This window comes from Chlamydotis macqueenii, chromosome 6 (genome assembly GCF_036417535.1).
Source record: "Chlamydotis macqueenii isolate bChlMac1 chromosome 6, bChlMac1.mat, whole genome shotgun sequence".
In the NCBI taxonomy this organism is placed as follows: domain Eukaryota; kingdom Metazoa; phylum Chordata; class Aves; order Otidiformes; family Otididae; genus Chlamydotis; species Chlamydotis macqueenii.
Genome location: NC_141561.1, coordinates 39,749,126 through 39,769,514, shown reverse-complemented (window position 1 = coordinate 39,769,514; position 20,389 = coordinate 39,749,126). Strand labels below are relative to the sequence as shown.

Sequence of the window (20,389 nt, the reverse complement as noted above, 5' to 3'; positions counted from 1 at the left end):
TCCTAATTATTCTGTTAGTCCTTAGAGAAGACACTCTGCATCGAAAACTGCCACTTGCTACACAAGTGCCTTCTACTTTCTTTCATCACAGCAACGTGGTAAAATCTGGATTTTTTTTTTTTCCCCTATGCAATTGTTGCTTGGCATCGGGATAAACCAACTAAATCAAGTCAAATAGAAATTTGCGTTTTCATCAGGTAGCCGAGACTGCTGCTTTCTCTCCACTGCATGAAACCCCATTGCAACACTGTGCAAGTACCTTCTGCCTGCTCTTGAAGTGATCCTTGTCCAGTCATGGGGATGCAGAGGGAGAAGGCAACAATCAGGTGACTGATCTCAAGTCCCTGAAAGGTCTAGCTAGGATTTGCATGGGATAGCTGGGAATTAGTGCAAGAAGAACCCTTGAAGTTGCTCAGCCCAAGCTAACGAGGCAATGCGTGCTCTGCCTTTCTGCAGGAATATTTGGCGTGGACTTGGAGCCACCTTGAGCTGCCCATCAAACTGGAGCATGGGGAAATCCGGCTGCCGGATGCTTGCAACTGGATGTAACATTGCCTGCACTCACGTAGGGAGATGTTTGAAGTGCCTTTGGTATTCATCGCACTGATGCTGCGTTCACGGTTACCATGAGCTTTTCCCCTGCGCTCAGTTTTTCGGCACAGCTGGAGCTGCTGTGACCCTCCTTCAGCTTCTCCAGAGGCTTGGGAGATGCCTCTGCTCAACAGCCAGAGAGGTCAGCTGCAGTCAGTTGTGCTGGGAGTAGGACTGGCCATGCTGTAGTAAGTTAAATCAGCTGCAGGGAGTCTGGTCTGACAGCAATACCAGCTCGCTTACTCACCCCAACTCCTCGTGCTTGGCTTCTGAAGTAGCCAAATCATGGGATTCCTTCTTAAGGAAATTTTACCTCGAAATACAACCACTCGTGCCCTAGCTTTTTCTCATACACCTGTCGCGATATCAAGTGGGCACCCTGGATGATATGGCAAGAGAAATTCTGATTTCCATCACATCAAGTATGCCAAGGATTGAACATCCAAGGACTCCAATTAGCTTGTTGTAAATGCAGCAGGCAAAACAAGGACCATCACTTTTCATTTTGGCGCTAAACGAGTTGGTCTGCCAACATGCTAGTGGCACTACGTGCCTGCACATCTGGAGAGGAAGGCAGCAAGACTTAGTCCAAAGGTCATTAATTAAAGGAGCCCCTCTGATGTGGTAGTGGGAGGTCAGTGATTTAGTGCCTGCCTATCATATCTGAAATGCTTCCACCACAATGGCACCTCTGCGGTGACGGTACACCCGTTGTTCACATGCTGAAGCACACCAACAGGTAGCTCCCCTACCAAAGGCTTGCAGTCTACCACCATGCCTGTGGAGGAGATCTGAGCCCATGCTGCACCTCAGGCTATAGGCAAAGCACAGGAGCAGGTTGGACAAGTCCATCAAGTCACGTTGTATGTTAAAAGCCACCCTCAGGAATGACCTGAGCACATTATGAAAGGATTGCACTTACCTCTTGTAACGTCTGTAGTTACTGGGCACAATTTCTCCTCCATAGCAGCTTCCAGCGTAACCAGGACCTGCTCGTTCAGCTCAGACAGCTCCTGGGCTGTGGCTGCTCTGAAACTCGTGGCGCTTTCACTGGCCAGACTGCTGACATCCTTCAGGTCAATGTTTCTCACGCCAACTGCGAATACCTTGACGCCTTTCTGTGCGATTTCCAATGAGGCACCCGGCCCGTCATCCGAGGACTTCCCACCCGTGACGATGAAGGCAATCTGGGGTACCCTCTGGTCAATTCGACTGCCAGCCTCCTTCACAAAATGTTTTGCTTGGATGTGCCTGATAGCTGCACCGGTGTTTGCCACTCGGCCGCCTTTGTAGATGACTTTGTTGATGGCGTCTAAAATCTCAGGTTTGGTGGAATAGTCCTTGAGGAAGAACTCATCGGTGACATCAGAGTTGTACTGGGCCAGTCCTACCTGAATAGAGTCGCCATCCCTATAGATTGCATCCACCACGGAGTAGACAAACTGGAGAACTTCTTGGAAGTTCTCTCTCCCCAGGTTGATGGAGCCATCGAGCAAAAACACAATGTCAGCCTGCTTTTTACCTCCTGAAAAAAAAAATTACAGAGGAAACACAGTTATTAATAGTTGTTTGTGACATCTATAATATTTAAGATGATTAGCATTTTGTGAAGTAGTATTGTATTTCTCTCTTCTTTCTATCTTTTCAGTTTCATTGGTCTTTGCCATGATTTTACGTTCGTACAAGAAGAAAGGTTTGATACAACACATTTATTATACTTCATACAACATCACTTGTTTTTGTGATAGACACCCTCATCTCATCTGAAATTTAATTTATTCTTTCCTATGCTCAACAAAATCTTCTTCTAAGTCTTCTTTAAAGCAATGTGACTAAACGATTGGGAATCAAAAGGTGTTATGTTAAGCATAGGAAAGAATCATTTTTGCATTATGAAAATTCTATCTGTGCTCTGTCCAGAAAAGTCTACAGGAAGAACAGCAGTCTTACCAGGTCCTAAAAATCCGGGGGTTTCTATTGTAGGGATTGGAAGCTCTTCAAGAATATTCTGCAACCTCTTTTCTAAAGTTGGGAGTCCTGTGAAGTCTTGCACCACAAGCACGCGCTCAGGATCATTGGTAATGATCTGCAGCTGGTCCCTGTCCACATTCCTGGCTCCGACACCCAGAGGTTTGATGCTTGTTGAAGTGATCACCGTAGCAGGCCGGTTCACGTCATCTTGGGACCGGTCTCCGAGGATGATGACTAGGTGCTGGGGCACTCCATCTTCTATCCTGCTCCCCGCAGACTTGATGAAGTAGTTCTTCACGGCGTAGTCTAGGGCTTTGCCAGCATTCACGGGGGACCCTCCTCTAAGCCTCAAGCGGCGGATGGCTTGCAGGACTGCATTTTTCGACCTGTGGGTCTTCAGGTAGAACTCGGGGAAGACATTGTTGCTGAACTGCACCACGCCGATTCGCACTTTGTTTGGCCCGACTTCCAGCTGCTGAACAATTCTGCCGATGAAATCCCGAATGTGAGCAAGCCCATCAGGCCTAACGTTGTCGGAGCTGTCAATGAGGAAGACTACGTCCTTTTTGTCACCGGAACTATCTGCAGGGAAGCAAGGAGAGAGGAAATCCCTTGTATGCCAAGTCTTTGCTTAAGCTTTGCTGGAGGATTTCTGTGCTATCTGCTCTCATGTGATGTAAAATTGTGCAGCATATTCCAGCCAACTTTAGGCATGGTGCTACAGGGAGCCTCTCCAAAAGGGCTCGTGTGCAAGTGTGCATGCATGTGTTAACAGTCTGCCTAATATTTGAGGCATGCATTACTCAAAGCCTTATCGGTTTCATTCAATAACACTTTTCTCTGGATTTGTCAATGTTTCCAGCTTCATTTTGCCCTAGATTTATGTCTCTTTCCCAGAGAGCTGCTAAATGGCAATAGGCAATTGTACACGCTGTGGTATTTGACTTGAAAATCAAAATAAGTAAAATATTTAGCTACTTAATTTGAAAATCCTAAGTTATCATGTATTTAGGTACTTGAATAGAATTTCCACATATCTAAAAGTTTCTTTCTAAAACTGTGTATGTGCTACACCAGGAAAGCTTTGCTTTCTAAAGAAAGGATGGAATGTTATTTACCCATTTGGGCAACATTTACCTGAATAGCAACCCAGAGGCAGCCGGCGTTGAGAGAGCCTTACCTGTGGGGGGTTGCACATCTCCCAGCAGCCGTCTGATTTGGTCCCCAGTCAGGGTTTCAATAGGAGTTAATAGCTTCTGCTCGAGGCTGGGCAGTTCCTGGAAGCTGGAGACTTGGAATACATAGTCAGGACTAAGGGAAATCTGTACTATATCCTCAGGATCCACGTTCTTCGCCACCACCATAGGTGCCACCCCCACTTGTTTGACTTGGAGTGATGGGTTCTCTAAGTCATCGTCAGACTTGCGGGAGGAGAGTATGACCAAAAACTGAGGGACGCCCTCCTCTATGCGGCTCCCAGAGGGCCGGGTGAAGATGGTCTTTGCCACAAACTCAAGAGCCTCCCCAATGTTCACCTGCTGGCCACCCTGTGGCCGCAGCCGTCTCACGGCGCTCTGCACCTCGTCCTTGGTGGAGTGAGCATTAAGAAGGAACTCCACGTGGGGATGTTCACTGAACTGGACCACTGAAATCCGGGTGGTGTCAAAGCCCACATCCAGATTGTTCACTATCCTCTCAATGAGATCGCGGATGAGGTAGAATTCCTGGGCGGCATAGCGGGAGCCGTCAACCATGAACACGACGTCCCTCTTCACACCTGCTGCAGGAAAGAAGGCAGCTGTCAGAAGATGCATCAGGCATTGCTTATGGAGAGCAACTAAGCATATCATCAACATCACTGGCCCATGCCTTTGGCCATGGGGAGGATGCTCATTGTTTTGTTCCCTGTGACATCCCCTGGGAGCCCCAGCAGGCAGCTCTGGGTTCAACCCAGAGACAGGACCAGTGTGCTAGGCACATCCCCAGGCAGTGCAACAACAGCAACTTCCAGAGCAAAGGAAGCAAGAGGGAGCAGGAGAAACTTGGAACAATAATTCCTCGTGGGATCTCCAGCCAAGGAAATGTAGTCTGGTGATGCTCCTTACTCAGGGCAGGTTACCAGGCAGCCTAGGGTTGTTTTACACTCGGTACCACCGCTCTTACCTTGGCTTTGTCCTCTAGGACAGCTTCTATCCTATTATTATGCTTCTGCCTTTCCAGGATGACTTTTTTTCTTCCTTATAAAGTGTTTTCTGCAGTGGTAATTCAGGTGAGAGCCTGAATTATCACCGAGTATCACAGGGATAAATGGGGATGGAGGAAAGCAATCTGGCACCAAAGGGAAGGAGCAGACAGAGCAGGATGGTGGACTTCAAAGGGACTGATCTGGGATGAGTACCCTTCATCCTAGGCATACACTGGCTGTATTTCATTTGAAGCGAGGTTAGAAATGGAAGATCTGATCCTTTTCCTGATGCTCGCTTCCAGTTTCCCTTCCCCCAGTGAATGAATATGGCAAAGGTAGGACACATCAGCAAGACTTACATTTAGCAGAAAGCTGACCTTGTTTTACAGTGGTGTGAAGGTGTCCCTGTACCATCTAAATGATGCAATTTCCATTCCAGGAGGAATAGCATGGACTTAAAATCCATCAAGTTAAAATAAGATTAAGGTCGTAGCATTCACTTTGTGGGTCTTCCACGTGGATACAACATGGACCACCTTGAGGGACTGGGCTTAAAAGTGGCTCAGCTGAATTACACACCTTCTACCAACCCTAAGTACATCCAAAAAATACATCGACAGCGAGACTAAGATGGACTTGGAGTCTTAGCCGTGGCCATATTTGCTTTTCTCAGTTTGTGTTGCAACCATGATGTTACTAAACATCATATTTTGCCACTGGCTCTCGGTGCAGACACAAACATCTTCTCACCTGGGCTGGGTGATGTAAAAATCAGATCAGGGGCAAGTGACTCTATCTCTTTCTTGGTCAGCCGGATGACTCTGTTCGAGACCACTTGCTGCACTGTATCCAGCTGGGTGAAGTCAGGCACAGAGATGGCAAAATCCGGGAGGAAGGAAATCGTCTGCAGCTCCGTGAGGTCAGCATTTCCAATCCCGATGCCGAAGGGCACCGTGCCACTTGTCTTCAGGACCACTGAGGGCCTCCTCACATCATCCTGGGACCGGTCAGCGGTCAGCAGAATCAGGAACTGCGGAACGCCCTCCGCTATCCTGCTGCCGCTCGACACCGTGAAGACATTCTTGATGAGATAGTCAAGGGCTGCTCCAGTGTTCAGAGGAGATCCTCCCATAACTTTAAGCTCCTGGATGGCACTGATGAGATCTGCTTTGTCTTCGTAGGTGTCAAGTAAGAACTCTGGTTGTATGACATTGCTGTACTGCGCGACAGCGACACGGACCTTGTCACGACCGATATCCAGGCTTTCAACAACTCTTTGGACGAAGGTCTTCAGTAGAGGGAAACCTCTTCTGACACCATCCGAGCCATCAATTAGAAACACCACATCCTTCTTCTCACCTCTCTTAACTACTGTTTGAGACAAGTAAGGGAAGAGGGAATAAGTGAGATTCTCTTTTGCAGTGATTATTATTCTCTGCATACGTTGAGCCGAAGGAGTCAAAAAGCTTGGGGAGGGGAAAGCGAGGTGTCATGGCACGTGGTTTGGTTCCTTTGCCATCAGACACAATCCCTGGTGAAGAGGCAGATGGATGGAAGTCGGTGGAAACCGCAGCGCAACGTGTGCCATGCCTCACCCACCAAGTCATAGAATCATAGACCCATAGGAAACAGGGTGCCAAGGGACTCCGGGTGCCATCCCCTACCTAAGGCTGGGAGAAGCCATCTGCTCCCAAGGGGACTGGGAAGCTGGCACATGGCTTTGCAAGATGCAACAGGAGTCTGGGACATCAGAGATCTACTTCTAAAGAAAACTGAGTTTCTGAAGGAAATGGCATACTGCAGAGAGTGCTCACAGGGAGTCAGGAGAGAGAGAGAGAGAAAAGCTTTTCCGAGGCATCACTGAACTTAGAAGTAAAATAATCCTGCACATGCTCAGACAAAATAAGAATTTGCTGGAAAGGACATCCAACTGAAAATGCCAAAAGGATCTTCTAAAATGCTAGACACTGATTTTTTTTTTTTAACTTCAAGCACAAAAAAAAAAATGCTAATTGTGGCTAAATATTCCTTAAAAAAAAACCAAACAAACAAACAAAAAAACCCCACCGAAGACGACCGTAAAATGTCAAAGATCACAGAACTGCCAACGTGTTCTGCTGTTGCCTAACAGAACTGGAAAGCTTTGGCTCAGCCAAGCAGAAAACATCACTGCTGCTAAACACAGCAAATGATGGATGGCATCCTCAAAAGAGCTCTTGGCTTGTTTATAGTGGGACAAGCAGAAGTGCGATCTGTCCCTCTGAAGAAAATCTTAAATATCTGCTTATGAATGCAGACCGTATAAAGAGTTAACAAGGGCATCTGAAGTCTTAATGCAGATTTCAGATCAAGTTTATTATTTAAGAGGAATGTTGGAAACTTGGTGGGTTAATGCAGAGGACTGGAATAGTAATAATAGTTTGTTGAGCAATACAGGTGGGAAGAGGGAGCAGACTTTGCCTGGTGTATCCCAGTTTCACATGCTTCCTCTTAAGTTCAGGAGCAGGGGAAGAGAGTCCTAACAAAAGTATCTAGGTAGCAGATACAGAAGAAAAAAAAATGGGAACTCTTATGAGGTGGCTCTCTTTTAGCCAAGAATAGTAGGAAAAGTAGGTGGATGCAGCTATTTCTGAGCTATTAGTACAATTATTCAGAGCACTTGGTGGTCAACGGGATTCAAAAGGTTCTTGACAAGACAGAAATGGTGTGGAAAGGGAGGATGCAATTCAAGAGCACCAGTTGCACTGGTCTCTGTTGAGGCAGAAGTTGCACAAATATGGGAAGGGCAATGACTCCGCATGGAAAGGGTGGAGTAAGAGATGACCAGAGGACACCATCGTTATGATCTGGTCATTTGGAGCAGGGTGACATTGGAGAGACAAGGGGGGAAAGGTAGAAAACCTTTAAGACCTACAAGGAAAGACTGAATGAGCTGAGAACACAGCTGGTGACATGAGGAAAGCTTAAAATAAATGAAAGGCTGCCACACAAAACACAAGAATGAGCTAACATCTGCATCCTTGTGTTGGAAGAGACGTAAAAGGCTTAAACCGTGACTAGGAAGGCAGACGTTTGTCATTGAGGGAAACTACCTACAGATAAGGATAAAAGAAGTTGAACAGATTGATTATGGAGGCTGGGGAAATCTCCACCGAAGGGTTTTCAGCAGAGACTAGACCAATGCCAGCTGGTTCTGGACAAGACGATCCTGTTGCGGACAAGGGTATGTAGCAAATGGCACCCTGAGATCCCTTCCAGTCCTGTTTCTTTTTTATGTTTCTATGATTCTAAGTCCATCTGCCCAGGACTTCTAAAGAGCGATGACGTGGATATTACGACACTTTTCCTTGTCCCCATCTGCTGTTGGGAGACAAGTTAATTCTCAAATTAGGGCTGCTTCAGGAAATCACACAGCTGGACTCGTATAATTTCCAGTACCGCAGTGTTGATTTATAACTGTGGCCATCTGATTCTTTTGATAATTTTTGTTTATTCTGTAATTAATCCATACCCATTTACTGAGCTTGTAACGGTGACTGAATTCAAGAGCATTAATTTATTGGTGTGTAAGTACAAAACTGCTGTCATACCCCATAAAAAATAATGGAGCAAGAGTGAATCTAGCGCGCTGTAGTTCTTACTCCCTAGCACTCCTCCAGAAAAGGGAGGATGGAAAGAGAAATCGATACAAGCATTTATTTGCTTCTTCTATCCCTTGCCCATCATTGCATATCAATTTATCCAAGATCTCTGTACCAACAGCTCCCTTATTTTAGGTTTGTACCATGCTTTACACACTGGTAACAGCACCTACTGCAGCGCTTGCAGCCAAACAAAAGGCTTTTTCCTTATTCATCTTTAAAATTCACTTTGGACCTTAATGCTTTGCTAGATCAGCATCTGACCAGAGGAAAATCCAAGTACAATAGCAGTTTCTGCATAATCATTTCAGATATCACCAGACTCAATTGCCCCTGTTATCCAACTGAGGAAAGCATGTAAGTGGTGTCTTTCAGCCTCTTGGAAACCCTGAGGGGTCCTTGTACCTGTTGGTTGAAGCTGGATAGTTTTCAGCAGGTTGACTATGTTTGGCTGAAGTTCTGAAATCTGAGGGAGAGATTCGACGTTCAGAATGAATTGCGGGGCGTAAACTATCCTTTCCAGCTCTACAGCATCGGCGTTTTTGGCTTTGATAGCAAAGGTCACAACTCCAGTTTGCTTCAGAGCGTCTGACGGTTGCTCCACATCATCAGTCGATCTCCCAGCAACTAGGAGGACCAAAAACTGAGGAATCCCTTCTTCTATCCTGCTTCCAGCTTCCTTCACAAACAGTCTCCTTATAGTCTCATCTAGCGCAGCTCCAATGTTCAGTTGCTTGCCGGTTTTTATCTTCATCCTTTTCACTTTGAGAAGCATGTCTTGCTTAGATGGGAGCTCGGCAAAGTCAAATTCAACTTGGATGTTGTCACTGAACTGAGCGACAGCTACTCGTGTGGCATCAGGACCCACGTTCAGCTCAGAAATGACTTTGTGTACAAAGTCCCGGACAGCAGGAAAGCTACCCAAGAGGTTGGCTGAGCCATCAATCAGGAATAAAATATCTTTCTTGCTTTCTAGAATAAATTCACAAATGAAAAGAGGGGAAAAAAGATATGAAGGCATTTTTCTTCTTAAACGTCATCCTAGAAACTTCTCTGCAAATTAGCTGGGTTTCAATATGCAAAGCAAGTGATTTTCAATTACCAAAATATTCAAAGGCTACAGGACTAAACAGTACCTTAGACTTATTTATCTGAGGAGGAAAGGGAAGCAAGGACACCTCCATCCTAAGACTCAATAAATTCAGGCACCAGGCAACCATATCACATATTGTACGGCATCATATCAGTCATATCATAAATTGGCTGTTTCAGATTAGGCCAGTGAAGTTTATGCTCCAGCAATATGCTGATACATTAAGTACAACAGCAGTGGAGGGTTGTGGGTTTATTTTTTTTTTTCTATTTAAAGGCTTGGTAGATAACAAATAGACATTAGTCCATACATACATACACACACAAAGCATTTTCTCTGTTGTCTTAAAGTACTTCTCGCAGCTGCATCACAAGAGACATCTAAATCCCTAGGTGAGTTACGACTTTGGGAGGAGAAAACCCCATTTACCTGTTTCTGTTTGATGCTCTTTTAATCTCATTGAATATCCAAGGAAAAACCAAGTCCCTCATACCTTTGTGTCTTAACATCTTTCATATTCACCTCAATGGTCTCCTTTCCATACTAAGCAATCCTGGTTGGTTTTATGTCTTCATATACATATTGCTACAATAATGGAGTTAGCGAGCAAATTCCTGTTTTAAAAGGGTTAAACTTGCCCACAGCTTTTGGTTTTAATGTGGGAGGATAACTTCAAACATCCAGAGCCAAATTCAGCCTCTGCAACAGCCTGATAACAGCACTTTGACAGAGTATCTCCAAGGAAGGACTTAGCCACCTGTACCTGGCTAGACCTCTGCTCCTCTATGCTCTTTGGTGCGACTTTAATCTTTCCACACAACTCCTTGTAGCCAGAAGCACGTGCTCCCAGATCCTGAGCTAGTGTAGATGATGCATTTATGGGTTGTCTCATTATTATAGCAAGCAAAAGGGAACACCTGGGTGAGTGGTGGGCATAGACTCACTTGGGTTCTCCTTCTGTCCTGATCTGCCAAAAGCCTTAAAATTGTGCTAGCAATGACTTGAACCGAATAAAAAGCCAAGCCATGTGTGGATGGTTAAGTACAGCCCTAACACCTTGGTGACTCAGGGCCTTGGACAGGCTTGAAGGTGTGCATTGGGAACAAACAAGTCAAGAGAAACAGGATTAACTTAATGCAGTCAACATGAAGGAAGGTAGGTATTACCTGTTGGGGCGAGTGGAACCTCTTCCACACCTCCACTAACATATGTTGTTATAGGCTTATTTAATTCCTGGGGTAAAGCTGCCAGAGCACTGAAATCATCCATAAAATACACCATTCTTGGATTAAAGGCAATCTGTTCAAGTTCTGCCTTATCCGCACTCCTAACTCCAACAGCAAAAGTCAGCACTCCGGCCCGAGCTAATTCATTGGAAACTTGCAAGAAGGCATCGGCAGACCTCCCTGCCGTCACCAGGACTAGGACCTGCGGCACTTGTTCATTTATTCTGCTCCCACCGGCTTCCGTGAAGTGATTCGAAAGCACAAAGTTCAGTGCAGAGCCAGTGTTCAGCACCGACCCCCCCTTGGGCCTCAGCTGCCCCATGCGTTGAATTATGTCTGATTTGGTTTGGTACGAGTACAGAAAGAACTCGGTTTTAGGAGTGTCGCTAAATTGCACTAAGCCAACTCGGATTTTGTCACTGCCGACATCAAGGTAGTTAACTAAGGTGGCAACAAAGTCACGCACAAAGGGGAAGTTGGCATTTCCGACGTTGAGTGATCCATCCAAAAGAAAGATGATATCCCTTTTGGTTACTTGAACTGCAGTAGAGCACAGAAAATAACATGAGACATCACAGAAAACAAAAATAGAAATTTTTTTTTCATGTGTGCATACAGCATACGCTGTACACGCATGTAAACCTTGTTAGGAGGAAGCAGGAAGAAAAAGAGAAGAGAAAGAATGTGGTCAGCACACAAGTAACAGGGACCTTGCTGGAAATGGATAAATTGGGCAGGGGACATTTCTGACTTGTATCAGAAAGTCTTTTTTAAACCAGTCATGTTTATCGAAGGGGCTCAGCCTCTGCCACGGCAGATGTTTTCAGTTGCTGCTAATGCCAAATTTGCCAGCCCTGGGCAAGCACCTTGGCTGGCGAAAGGCTTCATTGATTTTATTGGAGCAATGCTGAATTACGCCTACAGACACCTTGCTTATCTACAAGTCACCACGTATTTACCTGGGGCTTTCCAAGGAAGTTTTAGGGAACGTTTCTGCTTTCTCGCACCTAAAGTGTGCTCTGACACCCAGCGCTATCACCCCCCTAATTAAGCAATCCCCTATTCCATGGGGATGCTCCCATGTATCCCTAGATGTAGACAATCACGGTCATGCTGTGCAGCCAGCGGCAACTGGCCCACGCCGCAGAGTTAGGCATGGGAAAACACTTCTGCCAAGGAACCAATTTGGTTGGTGTTTTGAGGGAATGGTAAAAATAACTTTTACTAATAGGCTTAGAAAAGCTGGTCCAGACGAGGCTGCAACAGCTGCTTGAGACACCTGCCTTTCTGACGTCTGCATTTGAGGCAGAAAACTGCATTTTGATGTCTGCAGTTACTGACATCCATTTTGTGGGCCATTGAAAGGGGAGAAATTTCCCACTTTTGGCAGTAACCAACCAGTTCTCGGCTTCTTTTTTAAGGTTAAATCCCTCCTGATCTCCCAGCATCTGAGCCCCAAGACACAGATCTGCAGCGCCACCGCAGAGACACCACAGGATCATCCCCCTGTGCTTTTTGCTCTAAACACGTCGTGTCCAGATGACCGACCAAAATGTCGAAATTTTAAATAAGATCTCAGAGAACTGATGAGTGGGCTCATCTAATACATCTCCCTCTGGATATTTTCCTCCAACTAAGTTATTTGAGAATGTATTTATGCCCATTGCTTATTCTGTTTGTTATCTTTGTGTTTAAAGCATTTACTGTGGGCATATGGCTGCATTCATCCATCTCTCCAGCTTGCCTTGTCCCTCTAAGCTTGCTGTCCTGTACATAAAATATATAAATACTGAGATATTAAAACCCAAAAGGGAGAAAAGGTCTCTGGCTTACAGGCATTGCTCTCAGATTTGACAAATTGTCTTGGTTTTCTGTATTTTTAATTTTTTTTTTTCCCAGAAAAGAGCCATTCAAGGGCTAGGATGAGACAATATCTAGTTGAAATGTAGCAGACTGCCCAGTGTCAAAATCAGTTACATCACTAATAATAGTAATTTTATGGAGCAGGGTATGATTACTTGCTTACTGTGTGTGTCAATAGCTGTGAGTACAGTAGAGCAAAAGGGCTGGAAAAAAACGAAAAAGAGAAGCTACATGAATGAGCTTTAAAGCACAAGGAAGTACAGGAACATTTTTAATTTACATTGAAAAATTAAAATGTCAGGTTTGGTGTATAGCCATGCAAAACTGTATTAGCAGGAAACACATTCTGAAACAAAGCTTGTGAAATGATAAGTCCCGTGATATTCATCTTAATTAAGGACAAACTGATTTTAAAATGTCTACTCTTCATGTAAATCAGTCACAGGCTGTAAATTGTTTAAGGACCTTTTCAAAAAACTCAGTTTCTTTTGCACTGTGGTCTATAATTTCAAATTACTCGGAGAAACTAGAAAAAAATATGAACACGTTTCAATGGTTCAACACCCAGTTAAGCCAATGGGAACCTCACTGTTGACCTTACTGGGAGCTGGAAAAAAGTTTTTCTAAAGTTTATATGCCATGAGTCAGAAACGCAAGGTTCAAATACAATCTAGCGCAACATTAATTCAACCTCAAGCACCTCTACTGGGAAGAAATCCTGAGAAATTTGGAATAAAATCTCTATGCTAGAACATCTCTTGACATGCAGGGGAAGCTAGTAAAGCACATCTTCTGTGTCCAGGCCTTTAAGTGTTGGTGATAAATATAGAATGGGACAAAAATCTCCAGGAAGTAACGACAAAGCTGTAACAACCACCAGGCTAACAAATTCACCAATCTGTTCATGCACATTTTGCAAATCAAAGAGCCAACGTTTCGCTATGCCGAAACGTGTTTATCTCTACATGTCACAGAATAAGAGTTGACAAACATATAAACCATATCTCCTTAGTTAGAAAAAAGTAATTAATTACCTGATGGTGGTTCTTGGATAATCAGTCCTCCAGAGAGTGTCCGGATAGGCGATAGGACTTCAGGAAGAATGGCTTGCATGAACTGAACGCGGAAGTCATTTGGGTTGAACACAAAATCTCTCTCGTGGGCAATTTCTTGAAGTTCTGCCAGGTCAGCATTTCTTGACCCAATGGCAAGGATCACTATCCGGTTCCTTTTCATCTCTGCTGCGGCTTGGTCAACGGCATCCATGGACTTACCGCCAGTGATGAGCACCAGCATGGGGAGCACTCCTTCATCCATCCTGCACCCAGCAGCACTGGTGAAGAAGTTGTTCCTCACAAAGTCCAGTGCTGAGCCAGTGTTGAGTGCTGTACCACCCATGAGCTTCATTCTCTTCACATTAGCCATCACATCCTTTCTGCTCTGGTGGGTGTTAAAATAAAACTCTGGCTTGACCCTGTCTGCATACTGCGCCACCGCGACTTGGATCAGGTCGGGTCCAACCTCCAGCCTTTGGACAATTTTGGCAACGAAATCACGAATTGAGTTAAAGGGGCCAGTCCCCAAAGCAGTTGAGCCATCTATCAGGAAGACTATATCCTTCTTGTTCACTTCAATAACTGCAAGTAACACATGAACATAATGTTAGCAGAAGACACAGAAAAGGTGAAGAGTTGTGAGAATTGCATTGTTTACAAAACTTAATATTAAGGTGCATGTACATATCAAAACAAGAAAGGCAGGCAAACAGTCAGGAGAAATTTTGGCACTCAGTTGGCAGATGAGGTGAAATAAGCAGGTGATGCTCCCTCCATCTGCAGTGGAGCCATCTGAATCATGCCAGAGCATGGCTTGGTCTCTGAAAGATTAGGTTCCCAAGAGCAATGACACAAGTAAAGAACAGTCTCCACTTACTCAACGTACCTGGACTTTGTGTCTTCACATCCTACATCTTATTCTTTATCTAACAAAAAAACAAATTATGATTTTTCTTGACACAGCTAGCCCAGTCATGGAAGAGCTGAATTATATTCTGGTCACCATGTCTTTAACGAAACGAGTACCCTAGGTTGTAATCTCTGAAACTTTATTATTGACAATGGCATGGGACACAAAGAGCACAATTAGCTTTCCAGTTCCCTGGCTATGTTTGAAGGAAGATAGTTAGGGATGGAAAAAAAAGACCTGTTGTGTGGCATTGAAACCAAAGCATTGTTAGATTTAATACCGCAAATGTACATGAAAAACCAGTAAATATTTACAAGACCAATACCATTATGATAAAAGCATTATACACAATCAACATGGGAGATAATCTCAATACCATATTTTAAACAACCCCACTCACATCATCGCCTCCCTGATTTCATGCCAATGAGGTGAAAAAGGAAACCTCGTGTTGCTTCCAAGTTATGCTGGCGCATTATGGATCATTGCGTTATGTTGGACTTGGAGTGTCCTTAAATCGCCTACCCACCTAAGAGCTCCTGAGATGGAGTCAGTATTCAGGGTGGCAGACCCATCCCCTTCTGGGCTTGTAGCTACACCCAGCGCATAGCCTCGGGGAAGAGGAGACCCCGCATCGTCGGGATATCACACCCCTCAGGGCAAGTGGTAGCAAACATTGTCTTGTCCTGCCTGGATGGAAAAGGGTAGCCCCTCGGCCCATCAGGGCTCCTCTGCATGGAGGATATTTACTTTGGATTTGAACAAAGAACAAAGCTTTGGCTGCAGTCCTGCTTGGCCGGACACCAGCTGGCCACAGAAAGCAGTGCTCCCAAAGGCTGGTCTCTGTCAGGTTTCTCATTACGAGTGAGTGCCATCAGATTGGGCTACCCCAAGGAGTGATTTAAAGCTGGAGATAACATCTGCAACTCAGCTACCCACGGTTCCCTGCCAAGAGACCTGCCGCCGCCGGCATGCGCAAGCCTTTGCAAAAGCCTCTCGCAGAGTCTTGATGGAAATTGTTTGATTAAGGACCAACTGTCAAAATTTGAAGCTGAAAATAGCCTGCCATGGTATTGGTGGACACAAAATGATGAGAACCTGCACAAAGCAAGTGTGGAGGTACCCTCCTCAAGCCACAGCCTCACGTGAGCTGCTGGTGGCTTGCAGTTGACTGCCCAGGCTGTCAAAACAGAGCTACTCACAAAGAAACAAGGGTTTGTTTAAATTATCCCTTTCCCAGAGCCATGATTTCCAGCGTTCACCTCCTCAGCCAGGGTTTTTGTTTCATCAGTTACTCCGAGGAGGAGAGGGCTGAAAACAGGAAACTTTCCAAATGTACAAGGGCTGAAATCTCTGCTTTGTATCACCCAGAAGAGATGGCCAAAGTGCTTCCTTAGCTTGTCAGTGGCTAGATACCAAAAAATGGAGACCCTGGAAACTTCTGATTTCATCTAGAAGTTTGTGGGAACCATCAAAGGGGCTTTGCAAAGGCGAAGGAGGCTGGGGAGGAATACCTCCCTCTGCTACTCGTTCCTCTTGCAGCTCTCAAATCCTGCAGCGCATTTCCTTAGAGAAGAGGAATGCAAGAACCGAAACCAAAACCCACAGGACGAAACACCCCACAGTGCTAATTTCAATAGACACGATTAAAGCAAAAGCATTTAAGCAAGGCTGTACACATCTCACGGGGCCTGATCCACAGCCCAGTAAAGCTGATGGCAAGTCTCTCAGGAATTTCAAAGGATTTGGGATCAAAGCATTGTGTCTTCGACTCCAAAAGCTGGGAATGTTGGCGGGTGTCAGCATTGAACCCAGCCCTGTGTAGTTCCCTTCTCATTGCCATCCCAACTGTCTTTGGTGAAGCACTTAATCTAATTTGATCATCTAGGCTCTCCCAGTAGCTAAAGGAGAGGGAAGAAGAGAGGCAGAAAGGCACTTGGAGACATCCATTCATCCCAGGAGGACTAGCATACAGCCAAAGAGCTGAAGAGAAGCGAGGTGGCTTCAGTGTTTCATAGAACGCTTGGCACCTCAGTGGGTTTGGCATCCCTTTCGAGCTGCGGCGTCTCCCCCAAACCGGCGCTTTACGCTGCAGGCTTCCAAGGCACTAATGTGAACCAAGCAGACCAGTAAAAATTAATTTCCGTGGATGCTAGGGAAAGGAATTTCCCTACAACTCCTTTGAAAATATCCACTTCTCCATTTAGCATATCCATCTACATGTAATTTCACAGGCTGATGCTGCTGTAATACCTTCTGCAAATGAGCTGGCGTGAAAAATATGCAAGTGCAGATGGAACCAAAAGTAATAACATTTCTAATTTTGCTATTCAAACTGTTAAAAATCAGAGGGGCAGAAAGAGAGGTTTTCCATTGACTTACATGGGTCCTGGCATGCAGATTTTAGCTAGACCACTAGATTTTGGCTGTTTTGACTAAATATGGTTCCTGTGGGGTGCTACAAGCAAAAGTTCATTATATTCTTTCCTGGAATAATCAAGGCAAGGTCATGAAATGATCTTTTAGGCAAATTCCTTCCTTTGATTTGAGCCACGGGATAGCAATCGTGTTTAGACATAGATCAGCGAAGACATCTGGAATGCAGTTTTATATGTCAACATACATCATGAGTTGAACAGTATGTGCAGAACTCCAGACTGGCACTTGGATCCCTAAAGTCTTGTTTGCATTAAGTGTGCTGGTAATTAAATGCAGCAACCTCACCCTGGCTCTTTCCAGGGTCCTCTGAAATACGACATATTGTGTCTTTCATACAGCCTTGCTATCAGTAAATTTAATTTAGACATAAAACCATAGGGTGAGAAACTTAATCACCTACTTGCTCCATAAATCCAGATATTCGTTGCACCCAAGCTGATGCTAGTCCAGAAATAATGTCAATGGGGACCAAAGATTAACAAAGCAACCCAAGTGGAATATTGACACCTATGTTTTCATTTCCCATGGCGTCATGGAAAGCTGTGAACTTTCTCAGCTTATGGATTGAAGGGAAATCTATGTTAGAGAGGTAGGGATTTTACTTCAGAAGAACTAAGGGCTGTTTTGCTTTCCAGTTCAACAACACAGGAATTTCACCCTTTCCCCAAGGATAGTGCACAGTTTCAACGAGGGACAGAGTTTTACTGTTTTAGCAAGCTGATAATGTGAACTCTGTGAAATAGGGATCCATTTAACATCCCTGTTAGCTTCCCCAGTCAAATTTCATTCTCATGACACTTTCAACTGACACATAATGTAAGCTTACGTGACATAAATGTTTCCAGAACTGAATGTGCTGCAGTATTAACCCCCAGGGTGCTTAGATACCGCAATAACCATTATATGAGCCTTTTTATACTCTGCTTGTGTCCTTTAAAACCCCATGTCATGCCAGTTATTGACACAAAATCTCAAGGTTTTCAAAAAATAACCCACTGGGCAAACGAGTTTCTGCACACTGGCCACAGGAATATTTGTCTTTCCGATTGTTTCTCCATAACCAGACCAGAGAGATGCATTGCAAAACCAGAAATTTAAATTTTAAAAAGATAATTATGTTTTTTTAAAGCGTGCAAAAGGTCATCGATTCATCGAAATGCAACAGTCTAGAAAGGCATACATACCTTCAGTCACAATGGTTGGGGCCTCTAACAAAATGAGTCTTTGGGCCACTCCAACAATGTTGGGCAGTAATAATTCTCGAAGAGCATCAAGGTTACGGATATCCAGGGCAGTAAATGCGAAGCTTCCATCAGTAGCAATCTGCTGCAGCTCTGCACTGTCAGCATTCAGGACCCCAATGCTAAACGAAAATATACTAGCTTGCTTCACCGCTAACAAGCCCTCTCGGATATCATCACTAGACTCTCCACCACTTATCAGCACTAAAATCTGAGGCACCGCTTCCTCTATCCTGCTGCCTCCCGCCTGGGTGAAGAGGTTCTCCACCACAAACTCCAGTGCTGCACCGGTGTTCGCTTCCTCGCCACCACGGAAACTAAGTGCCTTCACGGCATCCAGAACGTCCGCTTTTGTGGAGTAGCTGTTCAAAGCGAACTCGGTTCTGGGTTCATCACTATACTGCACCACCCCAATGTGTATTTGCTGAGCTCCAACTCTGAGGCTTTCAATCAAATTTACAAGGAAATCACGTATGGCTTGAAAATTGACACTTCCGACGTTGTTTGATCCGTCAATAAGGAAAATAAGGTCAGCAGACTCTTGAGCTTTAAAAAAAGAAATGCAAAAGGTGAAAGCATTAAAATGGGTGATTACATGCAGTTGTACAGTGTTCTGACATGTTTCTTGGAAAACTAGTAAGAAACACGAAAATGAGAAAACAAAACACATGTTCACTGAGGAGGTGATGTTTGCCTCTTAGTTCTGCATTCTGATTGAATACGAGCTCCCAGCTCCATCCCGGTAGCGTCCGCTGCCCATCAAGAGACGGCTCAAGCAGACACAACTGGAGCTGGTGGCTGCAGTTACGCGGGGGTCAGCAGTATTGGCATATAAGGAGAAAACTCAGCAAAATATTGGTTTTTTGAAATCTAGATCCATTCCATCAGTACTGCCCAAGTGCTTTGAGCCAAAAGAAAATAGTGGATTTTGGTGGCAATTCACCCTGAAGATAGAGGGTGAGGATGGTGATATTTGTGGGAAGTTTTCCTCATTGCAGTTTCTTTTTTTTTTTTCTTGAGGAAAAAAAAGGAAAAAGCCACCATTTACTGGATACATGGAAGGTTTCAGCCTCTGTTGCAATTCTGCTCTTTTGCTGGTTAAAAACAGTGGCTGAATATATTGGCTTCTCCTACCATGAATGATTATTATTTGAAATGCATTTATTAGAAACAATTGAATAATTGGTTATTATTCCTGCTCCGTAATTCTTTTACCAGCTGTCCAGCATACACATGATGGTATTTGTCCAGCAAGCTGACCCACGCCATTGTCAACTCATGCCACGCAAAAACTGTTTTGCATTAATTATTTTGCACAAAGATGCATTGATTTTCGATAGAGGGGTCCTGCCTGTATTTTTCGTAGGGACCCTGGATATTCAATCAAGGAATGCAGAATCAGGTTAAAACGGTGTGATGAAATCAGTCATGACACAATTATCCAACTCTGTTTGTTGTGACCATGCCCAGATGATCACAAGCATCTGCTGAGAATATACACACACCAAACCAAACTTTTATACAGCATGAACATGGATGTTGAGGGGGAAGCATTTTTGCTGTGAGACTTACTGAAGCAGACCCAGAATGCCCTGGTGTCTGCTCTTACTCCTTTTGCTCAACTCATTTTACCATCAAGATCACCAAGAGCATGCAAAAAGTGGGGGGAAGAAGACCCCAAAGCATGCTCAAATGTTTCCGTGCTATTACTCTCCAATCTTGTTAAGAAATCAAGTTTCAGAGTATTTGCAAATGAGTGACAAGCAACATCTGGAAATCCCACCCAGCTCTCAACTTTTGAAAGCCGAAGGTGAAACCAGTAGCAAAACTGGCATGTAGTTTAGCAGGGCCAGGAATAAACTTGTGGTCTCTGCTGTTAAATAGCAGTGTCAATCTTTTTTTTGTTTTTGCCAGTTTAGTTGTTTTTCTAGTAAATGTTTTCATACATCGCAATGCCACCAAGATATTCAAATACCGCCACAATTCCAGTGACAAAGCAAAAGGGCATCACCACTTCCCTGGGCCAACTCAATGCCCAGTGTTGGCTTGGAGAACATAAACATGGTTCAGAATTGCTAAGGGTTCCAGGACTTATTTTTCCGTCATCAAGTCGAAATTTAGGGGTGCTTAGAGTTGACTTTACTGTGCCACTCTCACTCGGGATGTAAAAGATC

The 20,389-nt window shown here is 44.5% G+C and overlaps 1 protein-coding gene across 6 annotated transcripts in view; it reads right to left on the bottom strand.

The window, feature by feature from the left end:
• The window catches only part of COL6A3 (collagen type VI alpha 3 chain), a 60,984-nt gene that overhangs the window by 27,978 nt on the left and 12,617 nt on the right, over nt 1-20,389 (bottom strand). For 3 of the 6 annotated variants that reach the window (XM_086750698.1, XM_086750696.1, XM_086750699.1), the window contains exons 3-8: nt 13,605-14,207; nt 8,794-9,360; nt 5,498-6,118; nt 3,743-4,342; nt 2,542-3,144; nt 1,514-2,116 (exon numbers count right to left, since the gene is read on the bottom strand). In XM_086750698.1, the coding sequence (XP_086606824.1) occupies nt 1,514-2,116; nt 2,542-3,144; nt 3,743-4,342; nt 5,498-6,118; nt 8,794-9,360; nt 13,605-14,207 (3,597 nt within the window). Of the gene's footprint in view, nt 1-1,513; nt 2,117-2,541; nt 3,145-3,742; nt 4,343-5,497; nt 6,119-8,793; nt 9,361-10,647; nt 11,248-13,604; nt 14,208-18,158; nt 18,762-20,389 lie in introns of all 6 variants that reach the window. The other 3 variants (XM_086750701.1, XM_086750697.1, XM_086750700.1) reach the window with 3 other exon arrangements.